The 19,701-nt window shown below is 46.6% G+C and overlaps 1 protein-coding gene across 3 annotated transcripts in view; it reads left to right on the top strand.

Moving 5' to 3' along the window:
* LSAMP (limbic system associated membrane protein) overlaps positions 1 to 19,701 on the top strand; it is a 1,016,803-nt gene that overhangs the window by 986,053 nt on the left and 11,049 nt on the right. For all 3 annotated transcript variants that reach the window (XM_054808404.1, XM_054808411.1, XM_054808396.1), the window contains 3 exons: positions 1,885 to 2,019; positions 5,983 to 6,103; positions 7,012 to 7,160. In XM_054808404.1, the coding sequence (XP_054664379.1) occupies positions 1,885 to 2,019; positions 5,983 to 6,103; positions 7,012 to 7,160 (405 nt within the window). The remainder of the gene's footprint in view (positions 1 to 1,884; positions 2,020 to 5,982; positions 6,104 to 7,011; positions 7,161 to 19,701) is intronic.

Genomic DNA, 19,701 nt, shown 5'->3' on the forward strand with positions numbered 1-19,701 from the left:
CAGCGGAGGATTGAGAGCCCTGTCCCAGAGCACTGGGTGGGCAGCAGGAGCCACCTTGGCCTCCCTCTACCTTGTAAAATACGCTGCAGCCATGCAGCAAGGCCCTTCAGCAGACTGTCAGGGGATGTGAAAACCTGCATCAAAGCAGTTGTAAGCTTTAGACGTAGCAATGAGATTTCCGCTCACCTGAACATCTGGTAGGGGCTGGAAAAGGGACTGCTGGTTAGCCCTGCTGAAAGAAAGGGGAAACCTTGTCTTTGCATGAGTTTAATAGGTACACTGTTGTTTTCATGCTGAGTCTCCGTCGTGGGGGGCGGTTTTCCCCTAGAATGGTTCTGAAAATTGCCTGGGAAAAAAATAAAAAAGGCAAAAATAATTGTGTAAAGGACAGAGTTCTGAGCAGATTTTGCAGTTGCTGAAGTCCCTGTCTGTGATGCAGAAGGGAAATGCAGGCAGCTGGCATCCCCAGTGTGACCTGGCCAGCACGCTGCAGCAAGCCTGTGCCGGTGTGGTGGGATTCACTGCGGGTGGCTCCGTGGAACTTCACCTCCAGAGACGAGGCTTACCCACTGCTTTCACGCAGTGCCGCAGAGCCAAGGACAACAGCCCCATCCTCTCGGGCTCTATTTGACCTCCATCAAACAACTCTAAACACTTACGTGAAGCGGGCAGGGTTTCAGAAGTGCTCAGCACCTATGGAGCAGAAAATTTCTTCTGAGCAGAGAGTTGCTTTGGAAAATCTGACCGCCCTCTGAGGAGCCTGAATGGGAGCCCTTGTGAGCTGACCTTTTTGGGTTTTTAGGAAATTTGGCTTTTACCCTTTGAGGGCTGGGAGACACTTGCTCTAAACCTACACAGCCACACAACTGGGGCTTGTGGCTTTGCATGCTGCAGGGCAGTGCTCGCAGCCCTCTCAGAGAAGCATCTCCCTTTACACTGCTGCCAATATGGTTCAGATTCTTTCCAGGAGTAGTCTTTCTTTGCTTCCTGAAGGAATAAGGTAGATATACCAATCGTAATATTTCATGCTTCCCTGGCACCACTCATCCAGTGGATTCTAATGTGTTTTACATGGGTTAACCTCACCGCCCTTCTCTGACCAGGAGGTGATGGGAGAGAGGGGCTATTAGCCGCAGTTCGCAGAGGGAGAGCAATAGAGTGACTCACCCAAGGTCATACAGTGAATTAAAAGCAAGGCCACAGACCTCCCCTGATTCCTGACCCCGGCTGTAACCCCGACGCTCAAGTCGCTTCTTTCAAAACTGCGTTAGCAAGGCAGCACTGTTTAAATGTGTCATTTTGTATGTACAGTAGATCAGGGATTCGTGATGATTATTGGTCTCCGTGGATCAAATTACACTTTGTTTCTCTCAGTTTGGCTGTGTTTAACCGTTGTTCGATCTGATCGATGGCACTTCAGGGTGGTGGTTGCTCTGAGAGACAGAAAGATATTTTTCACAGTTTTGCAGTGGCCAAAAGGGTGCTGACAATACACCACCACGTCTGAGGACCCAGCTAGCCCTGAAGCAGCCCATTGACCACAGGCTGACTAACCTCCCCTGGTACTCAGCCATCACACCAGGGAACCTACTCCGGTCTCACCTGGTGGAGATTTTGCTTCTTGGCCTGGACAGCCTGCGAGATGCAACACTTTGGTACTGCTTATATGCTTCCTGCCAGATCTTCAGAACCCAAGTTTTCCATAACTAAATAAAATGCTAGTATCTTGTTAATAGGGTTTCTGAAATAACTTTTAAATCGCTCATGACTCTTGTTTATTTGCAGAATCCCTGTCGTGACTGTTCCTTCATAGCGATTAAGCAGAAGGCTTCCCAAATCTAAATGCCTAACAGAGCCACCATCTGTATTTTTCTGTCGTACCAGGGAGAGAGTTTGAAGGCGAGGAAGAGTATCTGGAGATCCTAGGGATCACACGAGAGCAATCGGGCAAGTACGAATGCAAAGCTGCCAACGAGGTTGCTTCAGCAGACGTCAAGCAAGTCCGGGTCACTGTGAACTGTGAGTACATTGCAACTGGAGTGGGTCAACGGGGAGAGCTTTGCCCACAGGCAGGGGTGACTTCAGGATAAACAGAGAAGCCTTTCTGGGTTTATATTATATGATCTGAAATGCGGGGGGAGGCGCTGAGGAAACTATCTGCAATCAGACGCTTACCACAGGGTATAGTTTGTGCTCTAAACCTGGTAATATATAAGAAAAGAAAGAAAAAGAGGGAGAGAGAGAGAGAGAGAAAAAGAGAGGAGCTGTGATGTTGCCCCTGTCTCTCCCCTCAGAAATGCTGGCGGTGCCTTGTTTTCACTCATTGATATTCGGGAGAACAGTAGCGTGAAGAGAAGCTTCAGCAAGGCAGCAAGGAGAGATAAGGGAGGGTTCAGCCGGCTCAGAGCAAACGCACGCCTGCCTGCACCCAGCCATCTCGGCAGCGCCTGCGTGGGACCACAGCCCAGGGGCCTGCGGTAGGGGCATGCCCACGATGAGAGGGTGCAAAAACCTGACCTCCATGCTGGTTTCAGGTCACGGGCATAAAGCCCTCTCTAAGAGACCCTCTGTGCACCAGTGCAATACAGAAAGGCGCTTGACCAAAGGAGACGGCAACCCACCTAAAAACACTGAGAGGCAGAGTTAGCCATGTGGCTTACATCCGCACCCCACACCTGTTTGAGTCTTCAGCGGGTGTTGCTCGAGTGAGTGGGGCATGGATCCCATCTGCTTAGGCAGATGTCCACTCGACTCTGCTGGCATGCTTTTCTCACAGTGACACAAGATATTTCGGACTGCTGTTATTCTTACAGTCTTGCGTGTGTGTATGTCCACCTCCATATTTGTCTGGCTCACATTTGGCACTGGAGCGATTTAAAGTGAGTATCCCCATCTGCCTGCTCTGTTTCCTTGCTTGGGAGGCTAATATCTCTGCAGCAGAGATGGATGAATGGGAGGTATATCCTCTCCTGACCTTATTCAGTTTACACACCAGAATATTAAACTGAAATTAGGCATCGTTACAGGCATGTTTCAGGCATGAATCAAGGCCATGCATTCATGGGTAGCACTCTCAGGGAGTGGGTTAGGGCAGAGAGCTGACAGCAGCACGTGTTTCAGCCCATCCCAGTCAAATTTGCCACCACAGGTGGTTTTAGCAGGTGGTTTTAGCACCTTTTAATACCATTCTTGCTCTTCTCCTTCTTTCCCTTTGGGCCATCAATTCCGATCAACTTGTCTGTCTTGCTTAGAAGTCAAGGTTATAGGGTCCCTGCAGCATCTTCCGAATGCACACTGGTTTTTTATAATTCCCTTAGAAATCGGGTGGCAGTGTTTTAGTACCAGCTGCTTCATGGGCCAAATTTTGCCCTTAATGAGAAACTGTAGTAGCAGATTTTCTTTACTAAAACTGTTGAGGATTTTTTTTCTGTCAAAAACAGCTGAGTTTATAAACCCGAGACATTCCATGAGAACCAATTAATATTTTCAAATATTTCTGTGAAACATAATTTCGATGATGCTTTTAACATGGTTGAAACAGATTGTTTGTGTAAAGTCAGAATGTTTGATTTTTGACTTTCTTTCAACTCATAATAACTGTGCTACAGTAAGATCTTAAACATTTTTACTGTTGGAATATATGAAAATATGATGTGATATAGCATTGTAATATTATTACATGGCCTACTTTATAATGTGAAACAAATTATAATTTCCTTCAGGACAGATCTTTTATTTTGAAAGAAAGGGAAAAAAAATCTAAGAAGTCATGAGGGCCATGCACAGGAAAAAAAAAAAAAAAATCAGCCCTGTTTGCGGAATGGAAGCTGGACATTTGCATACATCTTTCCTTATCTTGCTTCCTTAAACTACACCACAAGCAGCAGAAAGTGGGAAAACTACAGCAGGTTTGAAAAATGGGACCTGCCCAACCTCAGGAGCTTCCTGGCCATCTCTTATCACCCGCTGACGCTGTGGAGCAGGCAGCTTGTCAGCCCGGGCTGCAGGAGAGAGCATCCTCGCTTTGCTTTGGTCTCGCACTACCACCTTCAGGCTTCCCGAGTAACGACCCTTGCACATCGCAGGCAGGGAAACTGCGGCCTGGGGAAGAGCGGAGGGGACAACAGCTAAAGGGAACCCTTGCTCCTGCCTTCCCCGGCGGCAAACAGCTGAACGCGGCGCGGCTGCTTTCTGAGGAGAAGAGAAGTCCTCGGCCTGCCCCTTCTCCCGAGGGAGCGCTGCCGCAAGCAGACTGCCCTTCCCCGAGCGGGCAGCCTCAGGGCCAGCACCGCTCGAACAAGAGAGCGATGGCGGCTCATGTCTGGCCTGTCCACCCGTCTGGGCTGCGGCCTTTGGAAAGCCGGGGAGGGTGGCTAAAGCAGGGGCTGCTCAGAGCGAGGGGCTGGGCTCCTGGGGAGCAGCCTGGGGAGCACGTGCCTGCTGGGGTCATTCTCTAGTCCCACAGAAAGGTGCTTGTTCCTTTTGTGACTCACCTCTTCGCGCTGGATTTAGTGGAGTGGACAAGGTTTGTCTTGCTGCAGACGGCAAGAAGATATACTGCTCGAACCAAAAAATCAAAGAAGAATACTTAATAAATCACCTTCACTCTCCTTTTATTACCCCTCCTCCTTTCCAAATTAAAATATTTACGTGAACCCACAGCCTTCGAATGTAGGATCCTATTTATGTACACTTATTAATATTTATGATGTTAGAGGGCGCACTGCAATATCCCTAAAGCCCTGCATAAAATCCCGATTAAGGTCAGGAAAGGGATCACATTGAGATGGCTAATGTGTTCACAAGCAAACTTCTTTCCATACATTTTCCAGACAGAATGATGTTTTCCTTTGACTGACACAATCCATTTTGATTCTTTTTTTTGGCCTTTCAGTGCTGGCACGGATACAGACAGTGGCGCTGTACTCTGAACATGCAGAGTGTGCTTTATGGTAACTTGAGTTTCAGCGAAGTAGCCGTCTGAGTTGCATATCTCAGGGTATGCAAAGTATTAGTGATGAGAGACAAGGCACTTATCCCCTGATCCCTCTTAGCAGCCAGGTGGAAATAATTCTGCCTTTTACCATGTAAAACTTGTCGCTTAACATTTTGAACGTGGGACTGGGATTGAAGACGCCGGTGCCCACCCTACCCATCACCCAGCCAGCACTGAGACCTGGCTCCAGCGGAGCACACCGATATGTTTCCCAAGTTTTGTTTGCCCATGGCACAACTCTCAGGCTTCAGAGTAAGCAGAGGTGGGAGCGCCGTGCTGGGCCGAGGGCAGGCTTCGCGCAGAGCAATCACGAGCAAACCCCCTTGGAGCCTGTGACAAAGCATGGTGTCCAGGAAGGTTTGGGCAGGATTTATAACCTTAGACACCTAAGGGAAGTGTCTCAACAAGTGGTCTGGCTCTCAAAGTTGCACCCACAGCTCCTGCTAAAGCTCTTCCCTTGTAAGCTGTGAATGTATTTCTGTCTCATACATGTCGCCTCAGTCCTTTCCTTTCTTATTACAGTTTTGACATTAGACACAGAAGTTGTATGGAAAATAATTTTCATGCTAGTGTTAAATTCCTACTTTCTTCCTTCTACTTCTGGTGTCTTCTTTTACCTTTGATGAAGTCTTTCTCTCATTCTCTCTGATGAGTCCATGTGAACTAGAAATCCACATGTAAATATTCATAAATTACAGAAGTCCATCATTAACCTTAACTCTGCCTGCGTATGCCTATGCATTTATGACAGAACTTTATTCAGTGTTGCTGAAGAGAAGCACGCGTAAGGAGTGATGCTAATGTGGTGTATTAGGTAAAGTTCAAAGAGCAGGTATTCTCCAGAGGAGCAGGGGGGAGCATGTGCCACAGCAAGGAGCAGCCGTGGGCCTCCATCAGCCCAAATGGTTTGCATGAGGAAGCCAGCCCTGATGTAGTTTCACTGTTTTCTTCCACATGTGAAGTCACCACGTGTTTCCTTCCTCCAGACCCTCCCACCATCACAGAGTCCAAGAGCAATGAAGCGGCCACAGGACGACAAGCCTTACTCCGGTGCGAGGCATCAGCAGTGCCCACGCCTGATTTCGAGTGGTACAGAGATGATACCAGGTAAGACCATCCACTCAATAGAGGATCCTTAGAGAATCACCTGTCATCCTCCCCAACTCTTCTCCTCCAACAAATTACTTTTCACAAACCATTTAAATCATGATGGTCCCATCAGCCTTGGCAGAGCCAGCGTGGTCAGGGCTGGAGAAGGCAATCCCTCTCTGCACTGGGGATGCTGAAGGAAGTGCTGAGGATGGAGCTCTTGCCTTTAAGTCAGTTATGGGCCAATACACAATTAAGACATCAATAGTGCTTTCTTCCTGACAATGTTCACGCATCAAATGATACAGACAAAAAAATAGACAGTGTTAGTATTCAAGTAGGTAATGCCATTCTAGGTGCCTTCATCTAGGGGAAGGTGCTACTGAGGTGTAAGATTTCCCCATCTGTGTAACATAAGCCACCCAGAGAAAAGGAATCTGTCCCTTATACCTGAGTATTTACCTGACATTAAGAAGGCTGAGTTATTATCCTAGGTTTTAACCTGACCCATGTGTACAGGCTCAGCTTTGGTATATGCACATATTGGAACTCATTAACTGGTGTGTTTCAGTGAACCCCTTTTGTTCAAGTACAGACTAGCCTTCAGCTGTCCATGGTGTGTTCATTTCCAAGTTTTAGTCAGTGCTGGGTAAAGGCTTCCTCCCTTTCCCTCAGCTTTTCTTGCTACTCCACTGCTTTACTGGTGGCATTTCTCCCCACTGCACTCCTTCTTCCTTTCATTTCCTCCTCCTGCTTTCCATCAATGCTGTCTTTGGCCTCTATCTTCTCACATCTCCTTCCTGCCTCCCTCCATCCTCACCTGCCAGCTGGGCTGAATGACTTTGGTTTACTGCCTGCTGGGCAGTGATTTCCTCCCCAATATGCAACTATCATTGCACTACACATGTCTTCTCCTGTCTTCCCAGGATAAACAGCGCCAATGGTCTGGAGATAAAGAGCACGGGGAGCCAGTCTCTGCTGATGGTGGCCAACGTCACTGAGGAACACTATGGGAACTACACCTGCGTGGCTGCCAACAAGCTGGGAGTCACAAACGCCAGCCTATACCTTTACAGTAAGTATGGGAGAAGGTGAAGGGAGGTCCAGATCGCTCTTGCAAAGACCAGGCTGCGTAGGAAGCACACACTGACCAAAACTCAGGAAAGCATCCGCTTGCCACCCCTACCCCCCCAAACCTCCAACCACAAACTGGCTGTCAGCACTCTGCTTCAGATACCTACGCGTTCATTCTTGCCATGAAACACAAACACAGCCAAATTAAAAGGTTTACAGTCAAGCCCTTTGATTGACTTTCTTTGCTGAAGTCAGATTTTGTTAAAATAAAAAAAAACATGTTTGTTTTAGACCTGGAAACAAAAACCCCTTTAGAATGACAGCCCCTTTAATAAGGAGACAGAAGGCCAGGGCTTGGAGGGTCCGTGACAGCTGAGAAATGACAAGTAATTCAGAGAGATGGAGAGAACTAGCCACTGAGCCTGAGGAGAACAAGAGAGAGTCAAGAAAAAGAGAAATGAGTTTGAAAATGGGAGAAAATGGAAGGGAAAGAAGTGGGAAAAGACAGAATGATTTAAAGGGGCATACCGTAGGGAACGTGGGGAAAAAGGAAATCAGCAAATGAAATATGGAATAAAATTCCTTGGATCTCATTCTGCTACCTTTCAATTACTGAGTTTATTGTAGTAAATGTAAACAGACAGAACCTGGGACTGGACCAAACTCCAGAGCAGAATTACCTGCTGGTTCTGAATTTTGTAGCTGATTCAAACCTGACCCTAAATAAAGCCCCTGCCCCTCACCTACAGCGCACACACAATTATGAGCTGTGGCGTATTCAAAACGCAGTTCCCGATTCCAGGTCCAAAACCTGGACTCGATTTGGACCACATGTTGTTATTGCCACCAGAAGCAGAGTGCAGCAGAGTGACCCACTCACAAGAATGGACACATAGACGCTACAGGGACTTAGGGCTGTATTCCTCTGTCAGCCCCAAATTGAATTAAAACACTCAGGCCATGACCTGCACGTCCTTTTAAACAGAAAGTAGATAAGCTGTGTAAAGCAGTCTTAGTATGGGACACAGTTTTGTCTAGTTTTTGCTGTATGTGGTCAGATTAATCAAAAACATAAGAAAAACAGTCTCTGGGGGTTTTGTTTTGATTTTTATTTTTTTTTTAACAGATATAGTGCAAAAGGATAAATCCATTGGCATTTTTTGTTCACCACCTCTAGATTTATTTCATGGCAGTTTGAATTTTTGCAAAATTTGGGTATATACTGTGGATTTTTTTTCTTTTTTCTTAAGAACAGATATTATCATAAAAGAACATACATTTGATTTCCTGTAGCATTGCAGCACGCAAACAAAGCAAATTTCTACTTTGAAAGTCTTTTCACCCTGGTCTTGTGACTGTCATGAGATTCAAATAAAATCCTCAGGCAGCAATCTGGAACACAATTTTCAAATACTCCAGATTTGTTCTTGCTGATATTAATATAATGCTAAGTTTAGAATCCATTATTTGTGGCTGAATTCTAAATTTGGCCCTCTCTGTTGGTTCCTGTTACACAGATGAGCTGAAATGCATCACTGAAACAAAATATAAGATGAAATTCAATAATGTATATATGCACACGTGATTTTAGCTGGGGGGGTTGGTTTTGCTAGAAAAGCATTTTGCATGACTTTAGAACTTCACCTCAAAGGATCTCAAAGGATTTGCTAGCAATGAATATTTTAACATCACAAGTTATTAGGAATGGGTGAGTGTTCTTAGCACCATTCTGCAGTAGGAAAGTAAGTTATAGAGTGAAGAAGTGTTTTACCCATGGTCGTAAAATGAGTGGCAGAACCTGTAAGAAACCCAGGGAGATCTTACGAAGTTGCCATTAACTATTCCAGGAGGAAATGCGGCAACTATTGAAGATGACTTGCAACAGCGAGGGTCCTATTTTAGCCTCCTTTTGATGCATATGAAGAAAACTTTCCTTCTTTCAAGTTGTTGCATTTTGTTTATAATTTTTACCTTAGAAATTCAAGGCCTATTTATGCTGGAAAACACTAGTGAACTTCACAAGAGCAAGAAAAATGGAGGTGCAGGAGCTGAGAGACATTTGATGATTTTCAGCCGACTGTTTCTAACTTTCATTTTTGTTGCTTAGCTAATCCCTATTTCTTCTATGTGCAATTGCTTCATATTGCTTCTGGAAATCTCTGTTCTCCTTCTAGTTAGTGTGTAAGAGAGAAAAAAACCAGGCAGACTGCTGCTGGTATTTCTAAGGTTAAGAAATCAGAGGGGAAATGAGTGAAGGAAAAAGATAAAGATAAAGAAAGCAACTGAAAAAACCTACAAATGCAGGTGAAAAAAAAAATGCTGTAGTGATCACACAATAGCTGAAATAACAGGTAATGCTCATTCCCAGCCACATATGCAGGCAGAAAAATAAAGCAGTGCCAAGTTTTTTCAAGGTACAGCAGATACTCAAATACTTGGGAGTGTTTTTCATCTCTAGAATCAGAGTTTTTATTTCTTTTTTAAATAGAGAACAAGCTCACTGTAGGGCAACATCCCACTAGGGAGGCAGATATAACGATGGTTCCTCAGTGTCCCATTGCAGTACGAAAAAAGAATGGCATCCAGGAGTGAAGAAACAACCAGAGAGTTAATAATGAGGTACTGGCAGCTTTGCCTGAGGTGGAGGGCAGAAGGGGAGCTAGCAAAATGATGTGAAAGAAAGGTTTAGCAATAGAGAAAAATGGGTGACTACCATTCCAGGAAATCTCAGCCAGCATTGAAAAACTCTCAGAGAGACCGAGTGCCTTAGATGCCAATGCCATAGATAGAAGATGCATTAAAATACAAAAGCAGCTCCCTTGAGCTGTATGAATAGATAGCTAGTGATCTTCTTTAAAGGATGCAGCAGCAGGATTGCCTGCTGTAGGTGGAGAGATTTATACCCCGCACTCCTGGAGACTGAGTTTACAGCAACACAAAAATGGTCATACCAAAGGTCTGTCTTACCCAGGATCCTGTCTCCAACAGCAGTATGGAATATGTTTGCAGGGAGAGTATGCAGGTACACTTTGATGTTACAACTGATCTAATAGTTTGCTACCATCTCTTCCTCCCTGCTCCTTTTGCTCACCTTGCTGTCTGCCACATGCTTTTCTTGTTTCCCTTGTTCTGGTACTCAGTGGGCCACCCACTGAGCCAGTTCAACCTGCCAAGCCAGCAAAAAAGTAACCAAGCTGTACCATCCACCCCCCCCAAATGCTCCCAAATGTTTTCTTTTGTTGCTGAATTATTTCAGGGAAGGTCTCAACAAGCACCAGAGCCCGTGCAAGAGGGGAATCCATTTCACACATCTGTGGATATGAGGAGCTGGGAGGTGGGACCATGATTTGCAGCATTAGCGAGCCAGTAGGTTGATTCTGCTCTGCAGAGCCTAGGAACGGGGTTTAATACCCCCAAGCACAAAATACTCTACTAGGAAAGGTGTAGTAACATTTATGAGAGTGTGGATCTCCATGAAAATTACCTGACAGAGCGGCCAAGCCAGGGCTGCCAACAGAGAGCAATGGAGGTGAAAAATAGTGGCACAACTGAAGGGAAAGGTTTTTTCCCCAAGTGTATTAGGAGGGAGGGAACTTGTTTTCTTTTCATTCCACTCACCTAGCAGAGTGCTATGAAAAGCGTTATGAGAAAAAGCCACAATTTGTATCTTAACTCATGCTACACAGAAGTGTGAATATGTGCATATATATATATCAGATACACATCTGCTGCACAAGCATACAGATATGTAGGTTTACGTGTACATGAGCCTGTATACATATGCACGCACCTGTGTGATGTGTAGGCAAGCATGCACACATCCACAAGGCACACAGAAGCAAGCACAGCACCTCCTGCATTCTAGCAAGGCAGAGAAAAGAAACGAAAGCTCTTCCAAATTAGTTGACTTTTACCTCCCGCAGATCTAGCCCATCCCTGAGGATAAAACAGGAAACAACATGGCAGTGCCGCACATCCTTATGCAGTCCTGCTGGCTAAATTGTCTCAATTATAGGAGACTGCCACCTCAGCAGGTCCCCTGCTGCATCCTCTGTGGCTTGCATCCTCTGCACCCTTCAGGGAGTAAGGAAACGCGGAGATGAAGCAGCACCGGGCAAGGCCCGTGCCAGTTAGAAGCAGCAGCAGAGAGGATCCCACCCCTGCCTCCTCCAGAGGCTTCAGGTAGAGTCATCATTTCAGTTTTGATCCCAGCAAGAGGCACATTCCTAAGAAGAGCTGGCGCTTGCCTCTAACTCCTCGTTATTTGTCAGCGTCCCGGCACAAGTGCTGGCTGCATGCACGCACTTACACCCCTTCTCCTAACGCTCTGCCCACGCTTTGTTGTGCCCAAGCATTTGCTTATGGTGGTTGCTGCTAGGGTTTGGAGCATCACGGTGACCGAAATCTGTCTTGGTGGCTCTTAGTGCAAACCCCGTGTTTTCCCAGGGGCTGTCAATAACGGGGAGACTCGGGAGAGGAGGAAAGTGGTTAGGGTGACAGCCAGATGGGGCAAGGCTGAGACACTGCTAATGAGCCGGGGTGGAGCAATAAAGGCAGCGCGCAGCGGGCGAGGGGAACAGAGGTAGAGTCCTTGAATAGAAAGCAGCGTGATAATGAGGCCGTAGTGCTTTGCTTTAACTGCTTATGCTGTGCAGTCTGCAGCCTGCTGTGCAGGAAGAAGGTAAAGGGGAGTTGAGTTATTTAACCAAACTAAATAACAAGGAAGTCATGTCATCACAACAGCCTGCTTTTGCAGAACAATAGTCCCCTGTTGCTACATAAACACAGAGATCCAGGCTAGCGGAGTATTTTCTAGGCAAGAGACAATCTCCCCTGTGCCTGCTGTGGATTCAAACAGCTCCATTACCACCATGAGTGCAGGAGATCTGCCAGTGTTGCAGGGATGGGCCTGACCTGCTACATCCCCGTGGGCTCCAGCGAATTAGAAACCAGCTCCTTGCACCAAGGGTGTTGTATAAAGAACATTGGCCTCCAAATAGCTGGGCCTGGGTTGATCTGAGAATAATAGTGGACTACTGATGTATCCTGCCAAGCTTCATGTCTATCAGCTGTGATCTTAGCATTGTCCTCACAGGTAAGCCCCAAGACAAGTCATCGCCCCAGGCCTATCAGCTGTTGCGTAGTGGCATATCTCTACAGCTAAATGTCTACCTATTGATCAGTCCTTGAGCAGGAACTTGTCTCAGTCAGTACAAGGCATCCAGAAAGCTCTGAAGGTAAATGAAGGGAGACCATGGAGACCAAGTCATCAGAGTCAGGCCTGGGGGGCTTGTATTCTTGGTTCTGCTCCTAGCTCTGCCAACAGTTCAGCATTTGACCTTGGGCAAATTGCTTCCTTGCTCTTGCGCATCAACTGCATGATCTGTAAAATGAATTTAACACTACTGTTAGCCTCAGACTGAGGTCTCTGACACCAGTTTCCCTGAGTGTGCAACTCTTTTGAGATCCTTGTGTGGAAGAAGCAAAGCGTGAAGCCAGCAGTGACGTATGACAAAGTCCTGCCGTGACGTATAATGAGGACATATTGTAGCCCTATAACCAAAACAGCAGGCTCTGCGTACGACTGGAGGTTGATGAGTCTGCAAAAGCTCTGTTCCCATCAGAAGGCAAAAGCTCAAAAGAAGGAGGGTGCCCTTAAGGATTCACCAGAGTGACTGCTCCCATGCTCAGATCCTCAGGGGACCTGTCACTGGCAAGAAATCCATTGTGGAGAGGGTTCTGGGGAGGCAGCAACTACCTGTGGAGGACTTCCACAACTCTCTGCCAAGACTAGCTTCCAGCCAGAGGTGTAGCTAAGATGAGCTGCAGAGTGATGACATGAGTGGTCTTGAAAGTCAGAGGGGAGATATGGCCCATCAACTCCAATTACCTTCACTGCAGGTGCTTAATCCCTCTTGCTGTGTGGATAATATTTGTTTAGTTTTTCAAATGACTTCTCTCTGACTCCCAGTCCCAGGAGATGTTGATGTGTATTAGGTGTGTTGCTAGCAAAATACTCTGTATGTGAAACCTACTCTAGTTCATCTAATTTGGGGATGGACAACTCCATCAGGTTTGTATCTGCTGCTTGCTTGGTGTGAAAAGTGGCTTGTCCTTTTCTCCTGCATGTTGCTTATTGTTTTTTTTCCCCCCTTAGAACGAGTTTTACCCACACTCCCCAATCCTTTTCCAGGTCAGTATATGTTTTATGTTGAAGTAGCTCTTTAGCTGGGTCATTCTCCATCATCCTGACAAATGCTCAGAGGTAGGGATGGGCAAAACAACTCAGAAATGCAGGAAAATAAGGACTTCCCTTCTCATCTACATGTCGTTTAGTCTCTTCTGCTCACTTTCCTCATCCTTCTCCTTCTCTCCTCCCTTTTCAAAAAAATCCAATCATCTAAACAGCAACAGCTTTTAGCCAAGCTTTCCGCCATGGCATTGTGTCCTCACCCAATCTGGACAGTCTTCAGTGAGGCTCAATTTGTCTGCAGACCTGCTCCTAATATATATTCCATCCTAAGCTGCCTTTGCCCACATGTTGTGATTTGGATCAAAAGCATAAGCAGACCTAAAATTTTGCAGAGGCAGTGGAAGGGACAAGTGAGAAGCTAAAAATTAAATTGCTGCCAGGAATTTTTTTTCACTCTAGTTGTGCAAACTATTCATGGGGAAACACTTTGTTTTCTAATTCCTCTGTCACATCCCCCCCACCCCAAGTCTGCCAGTCACATAGTGCTGTATTTGAGGCAGGAGCATGGAAAGAGGCGCACAGTAAAAGTGTGTAAGACGGTGAGGTGTTACTGTCTGCTTTATTCCAAGGGAAGAAGGTAGGAAGGCAAACCAGGGTCTGAGTATTTTTCCTGTCTCTGTGCTGCCCAGGCATGCCTCAGGTCCAGGCAGCACGGCCCCGAAATCCACACGAGATTTGGATGCAGCCATAGACATAGTTAATGTCTGCGCAGAGCTTTGGGGTAGAGTGTTATTAGAACCCATGTTGTTTTGCAAAAGGGCACCTGCCCAAGTAAAGCACCTGCAGGTACTCCCATGAAAAGCACAATAAATGCTGGGTGTTACACCAGCACCATTTAACTACTCTGCTGTTTTTCAAATCAAGCTCTGCTCTTGGCAACTTATTCAGGCTCAGGATGTAGTCACAATTGCCTATTTAAAAGGCAAATCCACAAATACAATTAAAGAAAAGTACCTACAAAAAAAAAAAAAAGGAGGAGGGGGGAGGGAGAAATCAAGCTACCATTAAAATTAAATCCCAGAGAGTGATTTGTAAATAACATTCAAGGAGCTGAGAAAAGGAGTAAAGTAGGCCATTGGGAACCTAGTGTGGAAAAATAAATCCAATTAAGCACCATTATCGTATGTATTGCAAATGAAACTTGTGCTCAGATATGAAATTACAGTTGCTGAGGCTGTTTGGGATGTAAGGTTTTGAGGAGTTTTCCACTTTTGGGTGTTCTTTTTTTACGCAGAATTTTCAACGACAAATATTTTTGTCTGATGGAAAACCCAGGGCTCTTTCTTTTTATGATTATTTTTATTATATATCCTTAAATTCCACAGACAGGCTGTGTTAATTTTTTTCATAGCCAGCCCTGTTTACAACTGGTTTTGAATTAGTAGCCCATTAAGCTAAATGATAAAGCAAAAACTGCAAGTGAGCAAGGCCAGGATTTCCATACCAAATACCCCTCCTAATCAACCTGCCAAGGCCATCCTGCACAGCTTTAGTCAATCCTTTAAAACATTTTGCCCTCTGTCTTTGAAGTTGTTATATTTTTCCTTTTACTGCTCCCCAGTCTCCTGAGATCATCTCAAAGGACATCCTGGTGTGACATCACTTCTGTGAGGAGTCTCCAGGATTTTGTGGTGCCAAATGCTGAGATGTCTCCAGTGGCCCAGGACATGCAAAGAGAATTTTGCAGAGGGGGAAAGTAGAGTTTAAATACTCTGGACCTCATTTGTTTTCTGAAGGCCCCTACCAGCTTCTCCAATGTGGGTGTTCAGCACAGATATTGGCGCTTATCTCAACATTTGCTTTTACTTTGCTCTTCACCTTCAAAGAAACCTTAGGCATAAAATTTTCTTGTTAGACCTTTTTCTTCCTATGAGTTGATGTTCTGAGATGCAGTCAGCTCTCAAATAAGCCTCTCCTCAATGACCAGAATCACAGCCTCCTCCCTCTCTCTCCCTCAATTTCCATTTATCTTAAGCTTCGGTAGCACTTCCCTGCCCTGTGGGGTTTTAAGCATTAATTTAAAAGGAAGGTGTTTTGAGATGAAGAGCACTGTAGTCATGCTAAGCATTGCTATCATTAGCTAGCTGCTGTGGAAACATCTTGCTTTCAGGCAGGCTGGAGACTCAGAAGCAGCCGATTCAACTAAACACATGGGACTTGAATTTGATAAGGCAGTTTCCTAAAAGGCGGTGGAGCCTAGCTGATTCAGCTCTCAATACAATTGTCCCTGGTAAATTTTCCAGCCTTCCTGATTTTGCAGCTGGGTACTCAAAATGCCCTGAAATGTCTTCTGGGATGATGCCACAGCATCGCATCTTCCTGTCTGCATTGTAACTTCACATTATAATGGGATGACACAAGACCTGGCTGTCTCAAAGGAGGCCTTACTCCATCATCAGGTGGCTTTTCAAAAGAATTTTCTTCTGGAAAGGGATAATTTGCTCATTCCACACCACATCTGCCAACAACAGGGCAAGTGAGTTCATTGTTGAACCTCAAAGGGGTCTGTCACAATTACAGCGCTAGCTCCATCTCTGTCCTCCATTGTCCCTTGCCTTTAACCCTTTGAACATAGTGATTAGCACCTCGTGTCCACATCAGAATGGCTTAGCCAGACCGATGGACTTCAAAACCCGTGAATCTCTTCAGGAGATTTGCGATGAGGGCTTACCACAGATTAACCAGGGGCTTTCTCAGCATGGTTAGTTTGAATGCCCAGGGAGGTCTGCAAAGGAGACGCCATGTTTCCCAGAGCACAGCACATCCAGAACTGCCCGCGGGGCATCAAGCATGCCAGTCCTTGGGGCCTGATCAGACAAAGTCCAGTCATGGCCATCAATAGGGTGGCAAAAGATTTATAGCAATAGTGTGTTAGTAACTGGAGGAGGGGGAGGGAAAAGGAGAATGAGCAGTCCTGTCTTTCTGCTAAAACGTGCACTGATCGGAGAATGACCCTGTATGACTGTAGATTGTAGCTAGTCTCCATTTAGCTGTAGCCCATGTAGCCTGTACTGTCACTAATGCCTTCATCAGGTGGGTGGGAGCTGGGGGAAGGGAGAAAAAGAGACGTTCATTTGGGTCTGATGGCCAGAGTGGAAACAGAGAACATCTATCTTTCTAGTACCCTCTCAGTTCTCTTCCCTCCCTGTGGAGGTCCTAGCTGTGGAGAAGAGAGCTCATCTGTTGCAGTGGTCACCTCCACTGTCCCTGCTCCCCTTTCGCTTTCTCTAGCGCATGACCCTGTCAGTCCTGCTGAGCAGGCAGCTCTCCTGTCAGCGGGGCCTGCTTTGGCAAAAGGATAAACGTCTGAATATTTCAAAGCTAAGGAGAGAAGCGTGAGGGACTACATCAGGGAGTGCAGACTGTAAAGGGTTAACAAGTTATGGGGATTTGCTGACTAGGCAGTGGTGTGAGAGCAGTCCACAGAAACCAGCCCTCCCAGTCCGGTGTGGGCAGCTAAAGAACGCATCCGTCTCTGGAGTCCTCTTCAATGAGGCCAGTGGGTGCTTTCTCAGCTGGGCTTGCATCAGTGGAAACCCAAGCCTTCGCAGCCTTTCAAACAAACTAGTTGGCAGAGCTGGGGAAACCATAGCATAAACAGACCAAAATAGTCAATCTTGTTCTATCGTGATCCTGACATAAAAATTTATCAGCAGAGAAAAATAATGGCCATAGAGACCAAGCGCGTGAGGGCCTGTTTGGAGCCATGTGCATGTCTGGTATTTCCATGAATTCTCAGGCATCCAGGGGCCATAGTTCAGCTGTACTCATCACTCTCCAGTGATGCGTGCCTGACTACTTGGAGCACGCCTCTTTCTTCTGTGAAAGCTGGCTGAGCCTCGGGCATCGGCACCTGGTAACGCCCATGACCCTGGGTGGGAAGCACAACTCACGTCTCTCCTTGCTTCCTGCTAGTGGTACCCAGCTAGATTTTCCAACGAGCTCATTCTCCATTTGGTGAGTGCAGAAGGGGATGGCTCTGCAGGGTGGGTGCTCAGGCAAGCCAAGCTTTCTTGCTGCTCACGGTCAATGTCCATCCCTGCCAGGTCTGCACCTTATTGGGTGCCAAGCCTGTCAGGGTTTCGGGCCAAAGGAACAGGAAGGCCAAGACAGGGTGAAGGCAGAAGGCCAACATCAAATTAATTGTTTCTTACTATTTAATAGGTACCAGGCAAGAGGTTGACCATGTGGTTAAAAGTGAGTAAAATCAAAGTAAGAGGTGATGATGGTGTCTTCCAAAAGGGTGTAGTAGGGATGTAGCTGGAAATAGCATCTAAGGGAAAAGAGAAATGCCAAGAATTATTTCTACTACAGCAACTAGCATTGCTTGATAGGTTTTTCTGGATAGCAACAGACAGTTTCTGTTTGCTGAGATTGCTTTAAAAAAACCAAAACAGTCTGCTTCTTCCCCAAAAAAGCATGAAGAAAAGAAACCAGCTTTCTTAAAGAAAAAAAGAGAGACACAGGGGGGAAAAGAGAGAAATGGCTTTATTGCTTGATCTGTTTCTGTACTTTTTGTTCATTAATTTTAATTTAGATGATTGATTTATTCCAAAATGAGCCCTGGGTTGCATATATTTGCATAACCCTCTCCAGTAGCAATGCTGTGGAGAATCCAGCAAGCGAGGAAGAGCAGCAGCAGAGGGCAGGAACTGAGACTGGAAATCCCAGAAAGATATTCCTCCGAGCTGGGCCCTTGCACTGGGATAGGGAAGGCATTTCAAGGTCTGTTTAGTCACAGGTGTGGCTGTGCATGCATGCAGAACAGCCCTGCAAAACAGAGGTTGGGGCACAGCAGTCAGGTGGGAGAGTGGAGGTGAGGTGAAACCGGTGAGGGAGAAAACACACAACTGCACTGCAGAGATTAGAAACAAACCCATGGAAGAGCAACTGCCGTGGAAAATCAGTTGTCCGGTAGGGACACTGATAATGTCAGTGGTGTAGCATGGACGGATTACCCTGCAAAGCAGAGCTCAGGCAGGCTATAACCCTCCTGAGACAGATATCCTCAGCCCGGAGGATACTCATAGCCTGATACCATCTGTATGTTAGATGAGTTTCTGAAGCCATCAACTGAACCTTCGTCCTTAGAGACGATGAAGGCAACTTATACCCACTGCACAGCAGGTGTACCTAAATCCTTGCTCTCTCCTTCTCACTCTTCTTACTTCCCGTGTTGAGCTGCCAGCTGGGCTGACTGAGACCGAAGTGTGCAGGGCAGCAAGGAGAAGGATGAAGAACAGCCACTTGTCTCGATTTAATCCATATGCACAAACAAAAATTCCTCCCACCCCTGAGAGAAAATGACCAAAGAGTAATTCCCACCTTTATCATCCTCCTCCCCCCTCCATTTGCAGTGTAAACCACTCAAGAATTTGCCTAACAAATTGGCCTTCCCTCTAGTTATTGTCCCAAGTGAACAGTCTCTCCATTCACTAACCCATGACGGTAAGTCGGTTTGGGAAGCGGCAGGTTTATCTTCCCGGCTCAGGCACTGCACCGGGCCCGCTTGTGAACCCGTTGCCATTCAGTGTCTGCTCTGCTGTTGATAAAGCGCATTACACATGGCTGGGCTTGCATGATTAATACAGCTGTCTAAGCGCTCTCTCTAAAAACAAAAACAACCGGGAGAAGGGAGGTGTGGGATTTGGGAGGGAGGGGGGTGCACAGGGAAAAAGCCAACCATTCCAAAGAAATCAGGTTTGCAGGAAAAGCAGAGCGCTCCCGGCAGGCCTTCCCTCCCGTGGGCGAGCGGGTCTGTCAGCAGAGCTCCCCTGCAAATTGGAGAGGCCTAGTGGCAAGGCAAGCAACGGAGAAATGCGCTTGGCCCCTCACCACGAGCGCCTGCGTGTCCCCCTGCCACCCGGGGAATGAGCACATGGACAGGCGCAAGGGGTCAGGCCACGGAGAAGGATGTGCTGTAACCAGCACAGCTTCACCTCTACGGTAGGTGTTGCAGATACGCGTGATCACTGATGGACGAGTACACCCCTGAGCCAGGCCGCCCTATGCACCATACGCGCACACCCGATGCTCGGAGGCACGTCCCACAGTCGCCGAGCGATTTCCAGGCACCCTAGAACAGCTAAAGGATGAACCCAAGTGGCTGCAGGCGTCTTTTCCATTGCCCCAACTCGTCCAGCTGAAGGCCAGCTCAGCTGCCTGTGTAAGCTGTAGTAACTTGCCCTTTTTAATTACTGGTCTGGGAATGGGCAGTGGGAAGCTACTATGGCTTTCTGCTTCAGCGTTCCCCGTGCCTGGGCCAGGCACTGAAGCCATGCTTGCACTG

Source organism: Grus americana, chromosome 1 (assembly GCF_028858705.1).
Source record: "Grus americana isolate bGruAme1 chromosome 1, bGruAme1.mat, whole genome shotgun sequence".
Taxonomy (NCBI): domain Eukaryota; kingdom Metazoa; phylum Chordata; class Aves; order Gruiformes; family Gruidae; genus Grus; species Grus americana.